Genomic DNA, 7337 nt, shown 5'->3' with positions numbered 1-7337 from the left:
GGAAAAAACAATCTGGGTGCAACAAGCTTTCAAGACGCACGAGAGCTAAGGCCCCGGGTCTATGAAATGAAGGGAAGCTAAGTACAGGGAGAAGTAGCTAATGGCACCGAAGCAAGATGTGAGCAAGTGACAGCAAGACAGGGGGGCCAAATGCTGACTCCAGTGAAACTTATTTGTTAAGCGAAGCAAACCATTTGTCCAAGTTTCACTTCAAGGGTCACGTTTTTTCAAATAGTCATAGAAATGTCACTCCTGATGACTGGGATTTGAACAAAACTGTCTGGAACATACATATATTATGTATATAAGTGTGTGTGTGTGTGTATGTGTATATATTAATGTTTGGTATACCTTCAGAATTTGAATTTGTTCCATTTAGCTGATTCTTTAAAAGGTCAAGAGGTACTAGTCTGTTGGAGGGGTTTGGTTTTTTGGTCTTTTTTTAAGAGATAAATAAAGACAAATGACTTTGTGGAAAAATATTTCAGATGTGAAATTGAAGGATGTTAGATGCACACATTGTCAGGCAAAAAAATATTTATGCGGGACTAATTCCAGTGTCCAATAATGGTTTACTACATAGATTGCTGAACTCTCTTTCATCTGTCATCCTAGTTTATGCCGTGAGCTCAAAAACCAAAACAAATCATATTTTTAATAACAAAGGAAACCCTGCTTAAATTTAAACCCCTTGTTAGCATTTTATGTTCAACTAAGCCAAAGAAGGAAGCTGTGGTGAAAACAAACAAATATGAAATGTGAAGAATTTCACTCTATTTACTGCCAGTAAAGCTGCTTAGCTTGGTCTGACTGCTAAACTGGCTAACAAGCAGATTCTTCTCTAAGTTAAAACTCCCTCTAATGGCAACTGGATAAAGGACAGAGTTTGAAAAAATTGAAAGCATCCCACTGCATTTGAATTGTACTTTCAGCTAGGCAAAATCTAGTTAGTAAGAATGTTTTTGACAAGTGAAACTTTAGCTAGTGCCCAAGATTCTTTTAAATTCCAACAAATTTGTTTACATTCCTGACATAAAATTTTTATGTGCTTTGTAAGACGTGTTATGTAAAAATTTACATGTTACTTAAAATGTATTTTTTCCAATGTGTTTGTTGCTTTAACAAAGTGGCTTAGAAAAGCACCCACAACAGACAACTCCTCCCATCCATGAAAAGGGTCCTGCTATTCAGCAACACCACTCCCAAAAGAAACACTAAACACTTTCAGACATACTTACAGAATCAGAAATTTACAGGCTCAGATTTATTCATAGTAAAATAAGCATTTAACATGGTGCGGTGAGTGTAATAAAATCAGAAAATATTACATTCTGCTCACAAATACCAAACAGAAATTGTCCTTAGAAAATAATAAAAATTAAGAACGAACCACAGCTCCGTTCAACTGGCTGAGCACTGTCTGCACGATAAAAATGTTAAGGAAGGAGGGTAACCAAGGGATTGCTGGTTGACACTAGATGTGCTAGCAGTAACATATAGAGAAAAACTTATAAAATCATGAATTTAGAAAGCTTCAAGCTCAGTCATAGTGAGAGCTGGTATTGCCTTTTTCTACAACCATTTCAGGTTTCCAGGTAAATTGTACTGGTTAATCTCCTTTACTTCTGCTGTGCCTCCAAAAGGGCATAGAATTACAAAACTGAGAGATCATGACTTGATTTCTCATTAGGAGTAATGATACTGTACATCATTTTTACAGCCAAAAGGTCGCTTCAATTACCACAACACAAGAATCTCAGGCTCTTGCTGGTCAAAGGTGAAATGTTTTCAGAAGAGAAAAATTCTAAGGGGTGGAAATCCCAAGTGAAGTCAGCTGAACATTGAAAAAAAACAGACATTTTATTCAAAAACTGGATTTTGGAAAATGCTGACTTCTTATCCAAAAGTTCACCAGAGCCATTCTCCTCAAGTCCAATCTAGTAACTCTCTGTTTTAGGAACAGAAGCTTCTATAGAGAGGTGTGGAATAAACCAGTCTTTTACGCTAGCATGAACTCCCCCTTCAGAATAAGAAAGCCATTTGGAATCTGATCCAAACCTCACTTAAGTTAATAAAAAAAGTCTTGGGAATTCACACCTACGTGGACTGTTGTTACCTCTTCTGGTAACTTCTTGTTAGCAGAGGTTCAAAGCAGAAATGACGACTTACCCCACCAAGGTAACTAGTAAGTACAGTGGTAATAGCAGATAAAAGAATAAGTATATTCTCAAAGTAGGATATACTTGCCTGTGAGATGGTAGAGACAAAACAGAGGTCAGGAAATACGTCTATGCTGGTAGGTAATCTGATTTTATTGAATGGTTTGAAGTGCTGCTTAAAATAACAACACTTTACAGTCTGTACATGCAGTTTCAATGTTTAAAAATTAAATATATTTATTTTTTCAGAAGAGAAAACATGCATATTTGTGTACATCATTTTGAGATAAAAGAAAGAATTACCATTTACAGCAGAAATTCCTCCTTAAAAATCTTTTAAGAGACAAGGCAGGCAGTAGCAATTCTGCAGAACGCAAAGCATACAAACTCTCTACACTGAAGGTATAGTTTATTCATTAAGAGACATTAGGAACTGCAGAAAAAGGTCATTTAAGGATGGATTCAACTGAAAATGACAGTGGCTCAGTTGTTGAAAGTTTTATTGTGGCCTGTTTGGCCCCAAAGAAGTCTTTTGTGCATTTGTCTATTGTGAACTTGTATTTTTGGTTCTCTTTAATGGCACACTCTCTGTATTTCTTAGAAGTATCTCCAAAAGTCTCTTTCACAAATGATGTTCTCAATTCTGTTCCCAATCTTTCAGGAAATGTTTGCTCGAATGTCGACTGAAATTTACTGTATTTGAGCGGTGGAGGGGGCTTGGTACTGTCTTTGCTGATCTTGCTTAATACCTGCTCCTGAGGAGCCAGAGAGTCCTTATCAGAAATCTGAGAGAAAGTCCTTTTTGGAGGAGAGAAAGCTGACCTCTCACGAGCTTCCTGAGGAAGGCACGGTATCTCATTACATGACTGCTGAATCTCTTGCGTGTGGGTCAGCACGAGTGAATTTTCCAGTTTTGGAGACATGATGTCGTGCTCAGTGTTTGGACATTCCTGACTTTGTGAGACCTTGGCATCCCAACCTGCCCCAGGTTTGAGAGCTTGGACAGTAGTAGCGTTTAAGAGGCACTGCTGGTAGAGGAGAGCATCACTAATGGGGCCACATTTTGGCCACACTAAGAACCTAGAAGACAGGGGATACTGCCTGTAGGTAGTAGCTACACTGACATTTGAAGAAATCAGTTCCATGTTGCTGGATCCTGAATACTGCATGGCTAAATCAAGGCAGGTTGGTAAAAAGTTGCAAAACTCCTTGTTTGGAGTATCAACTTGAGTAGTATTGAAGGCTGTTTTATATGAGTTGTATTCAGCTCCATGCACCATGCGGTTAGGGAGAAAAAGGGCAGCTGCTTGCGTAGCTTCCATCATCTCTCTCTCTTTATACTCTCTCTCTAGCATAATGTTCTCCAACTCTTTATCAGCAAAAGCCCGTCTCTTTCTCATCCTGTCACTTACAGGGGGTGGCAAGGGTGAATTCCCTCCCAGGTAAGGGTCTGTTGGAATAGGACGATAACCTAAAACAACAAAGCAGCGTTAGGAATGAAGCCGCGTAAGAAAAACATTAAAGCTGTGTTTGTAAAAGGGCTCCATTTGGAGCCAGTCCCACCAGGTGCTGAGTACTTGCTGCACACCCTGGACACCATCAGCTCCTACTGAAGCCACCACGCCACAGAGCCTCAGCTCCCTGTGTCATCGGGCACATTCAGTACAAGTTCTGCAATGCAGATAAGCAAGCCCAGCTCCTCTGACATGTGTGGTCTCCTTCAAAGCTAGCTGATTAGTAACTTTAAAAAGCAATTCCAAAACAGCAGATCGAGGAGGGGACAAAAAAAAAAAAAAAAAAGGCAAAACCCTGCAGTGTGTTATGACCGGTATTGCGACATGCAGCTTAAGGAAATAACCATCCATTTTTAACAAATACGGAAAGTATTCAAATATTTTATTTCTTCTAAACTAAAAGAAAACTTTTATAAAACATAGAAATCCAGTCTCCAGTATATTCAATTACCAGGCTAACTGGATTAATTTAATATAACCAATGGGGTCCAACCTGTTTGCTCTACCCAGACAAGTAATCCCATTGAATTAATGGAACTACTTACGTGAGTAAGAAGAGCAGGGTATTACCTGTTTTCACTCCCATTACTCTTACATGGGTTTCCCCATTGCCAAGGAAAATATCTATACCTACAGCTGGTGCCTTTTCTATTCTCTAAAGATCAATCACTATGTACACATTGCTACAGATGGCAGAAAATTCCGAGGAGAACTAGGAGAAAAGAAAAAGAAAGTTAAGATAGATTAAAGGAAAAAATCAAAAGAGATTTTAAGTGTGAACTGTAGATGAAAATTAGAGGTTTCTAACAGGACAAAATTTTATTAGCACTTGCACAGGCAAAGAAAAGAGAGAGAGAAAAGCTAAATTTGAGAACTGTAATGCTTCACAATGCTACAGTTTGGAAAGTAATTAAAGCAGACAGAGAAATAAATTTGGGCATGATCCGAAAAGGGAGTGGGGAACAAAAAAGTACACCCTCTCACTAAAATATTCATCTTTAAAATGTCATTCTTCCACAGTTAATATTTTCGACAAGAAAAAAAAATTTAGCAGCCTATTATGCATATATTACTATTGATAATGCAGCAAATGGTGCTGCTGTGTTAGACGTACAGATCTAAAAAAAAAAAAACCCCAAACAAACAAACCGAATTGATTTACTCATTTGCTGATAAAAACAACGGCGAATAAATTACCCAGCACTGCAAAACGCTTCTGGATAGTCATGTAAAAAGAATGTCAGCTTGTAACAGTAACTCTCAAATTTCAAATTACCGTTGCTAGCATTTCAGGCATTATTTTGGGCGCGGGGTGGGGGGGTGGGGTGGGACTGAAATTCTGCCACATCGATTGCAGCCACGAAGGGCAGGAGCCGCGGGCGGAGGCTACGAGGGCACCCGCCGCCCGGCGCATGTAGCGGGCGCGCTTTAACGCCGTTCCCGCGTTTATTTAGGGAAATAACGCTGCATTTCACGTGTGTCCGTGAGCATCCGCGCCTCGGACGGGACGTACGGGTTTTCCTGAGGGAGAGTGGGGTTTCCCCGCTGCCGGCCGGGGCTGCGGGGCTGGGGACAGCCCGTGGAGGGGCGAGGGATGCGCTTACCTTCCAGGATGCTCTTGGCCAGGAGGCTGGGCGTCCGGACGTGCCTCTGGTAGACGGCTTTGCGCTCCAGGCTCGCCTGCTTCCCCGCCAGCCCCTTCTTGTCCTAGGAGAGCGACCGGGCGGCTCCGTCAGCCCGGGGGCCGCCCGTCCCGTCCCGTCCCGCCCCGACCCGTCCCGTCCCCTCTCACCTCGGTGGCCTGCTGCCGTCGGAGCGCCACCTGGGCGGCCATGACGCGCTGCCGCTCCACCACCAGCAGGCAGTTGGCACACTGGCAGTCGCGCCAGCGGCAGAACCGCTTGTGCCCCTTCAGGCACGACACGACGCCGTGGTTGCGGCACCGGGCGCACTTGGGCGTGCGGCTCAGCTTCCGCGGCTCGCCCCGCCGCGGGGCCGCCGCCGCTTCCTCGCCTTCCTCCTCCTCCTCTTCCTCCTCCGGGCCGGCGTTGCTCCGCGGCGCGCCGGGTGTCTCGGCCGCCTCCCCCTCTACGCTCTCCACGTCGATCTCCCAGTCGGCGGCGGCGCGTCCTTCAGCCATGGCTCCTCGGCGATGCAGCTGCAAGAGAGGGGTCAGGCCGCCCGCCCCCGCGGCGGGACGGCAGCCCGGGCACTCCCGGTTCCCGAGGTGCCCGTCGCCTCCCGGCCCGTCGGCAGCCCCGCCAAGATGTGCCCCCGTCGGGAAGTCATGGCAGAGCCCGCTGGCGATGTTATCTCCCCCCTTGCCGTCTGCTCGGGGGATCTTCCCTACGCGCCACGCGGGGCTCAGCTTAGCCTCGACGGCCGCTTCCCCACTGCCCGCCCCGGCTTTCCGGGGAGCTGTGCTCGCCCGCCACAGGCAGGAGCGCATCTCCAGCGGCGGAGAATGAGAAAGGAACCGCCCCAGGGCGATGCCGAGCGCCGCAGGGCTACGGGACTGTCAGCTCCCCGCGGCGACCTGTTCATTTCAGGATCCTGACAACCCTCTGTCCGCTGCATTCGGACTTAGGGGACAGGTAGGGAACACCTGGGCTTCACACACCGCCCGCTGTCCGCTCCGGCGACCAGGGGCTGTACGGGCTCCTGGAGCGATATGCACCGCGGAAGCAGTGTCTTCAGACGCCCCCCACCCGGCCTCCCCATCCTTCCTCCCGCACTTTGCACTTACCCAAGTTCAGAGCCCGAAGCCGGCAGGCGGTGCAGGCAGCACTCAGCCCCTCGGCTCCCCGCAGCTCGCAGGGCCGCCGCTACCCAAGCCCAGCCAGAGACAGGGGACTCCCGATCCCCGCACCCGGGGGTGCACAGCTACCCGACAGCCCGGACGTCGCGCCGTCGGGTGGGACGCCGCGTCTCAGGGCGGCGGGCCGGGCCGGGCCGGACCGAATCGATCCGAGCCGTGCGTGGATGTGGGTGCGTGCTCGCTGCACCAGCGCCGGGGCTGGTACCCGCCTCGCCCACGCCGCGACCGCCCCGCGGCACAGTGCCCGACGCGCCGGGCCCGCCGCGTTATCAGCGCCGGCCGCCGCTGCCCGCACCGCCCATTGGGCCCGCGCCGCGCGGCCGCCGCTCTGATTGGCCCGCGCCACCGCCGCCCCGCCCCCCTCCGCACGTGTGCCAGCCGCACGCTCGTGGGTGCGGGCGGGCGTGGGGTGCGTGGGGGCGCGGGCGGGGGCGGCGCGAATCGCCACCCCACGGGCACAGCCGCGCCGAGCGGGAAAAGTAAGCGGGCCGTGGGGTGGCGATCTTTAATTTTAGGGCAAAAAGGACGGGGGGGGGGGGAGGAAAGAGAGAAAAGATCATAACGCGCGTGACGGTGACAGCTAAGAAACCAGCTCCGCGGGCGAGCGGCGTCCCTCCAACCGGGGAGCGGGCCAGGAGCGCGGGTTTAGAAGGCTGAAACAGCCACCGTCATTTTCGTTTGCGGTCGTTCGCGTTGCTTGCCCCTCGAGTGGAGAGGACTCTTGGCAATGACTGTTTCTCGAGTCTGAAAACGCAACGGAATCGGTGTTGTCTTCCCGCCCTGTCGGGAATGAAAGCGAGGAAAAATATTAGTTTATTTTTTAGCATTCCCTCCCCTCAGTGGCGT

General features: G+C 48.5%; 1 protein-coding gene across 1 annotated transcript; it reads right to left on the bottom strand.

The window, feature by feature from the left end:
• Window positions 1–2358: 2358 nt before the first annotated feature.
• Window positions 2359–6720, bottom strand: DMRT2 (doublesex and mab-3 related transcription factor 2). The gene is made up of 4 exons (XM_054809965.1): window positions 6420–6720; window positions 5466–5831; window positions 5278–5380; window positions 2359–3630 (listed from the first exon to the last, which is right to left on the bottom strand). The coding sequence occupies exons 2-4, from the start codon at window positions 5811–5813 to the stop codon at window positions 2606–2608; spliced, it is 1476 nt and encodes a 491-aa protein (XP_054665940.1). The 5' UTR covers window positions 5814–5831; window positions 6420–6720; the 3' UTR covers window positions 2359–2605.
• Between the last annotated feature and the right edge of the window lie 617 nt (window positions 6721–7337).

This window comes from Grus americana, chromosome Z (assembly GCF_028858705.1).
Source record: "Grus americana isolate bGruAme1 chromosome Z, bGruAme1.mat, whole genome shotgun sequence".
In the NCBI taxonomy this organism is placed as follows: Eukaryota; Metazoa; Chordata; class Aves; order Gruiformes; family Gruidae; genus Grus; species Grus americana.
This window is presented reverse-complemented; position numbering and strand designations above follow the sequence as displayed.

Bases quoted from the DNA above. Each gene is read 5' to 3' on its own strand.
- DMRT2 (XM_054809965.1), bottom strand. From the start codon at position 5,813: ATGGCTGAAGGACGCGCCGCCGCCGACTGGGAGATCGACGTGGAGAGC. The intron at 5,381-5,465 runs GTGAGAGGGGAC...TCGCTCTCCTAG, and splicing joins GACGGCAGCAGGCCACCGAG to GACAAGAAGGGGCTGGCGGG. The intron at 3,631-5,277 runs GTAAGCGCATCC...TTGTTGTTTTAG, and splicing joins GGCCAAGAGCATCCTGGAAG to GTTATCGTCCTATTCCAACA.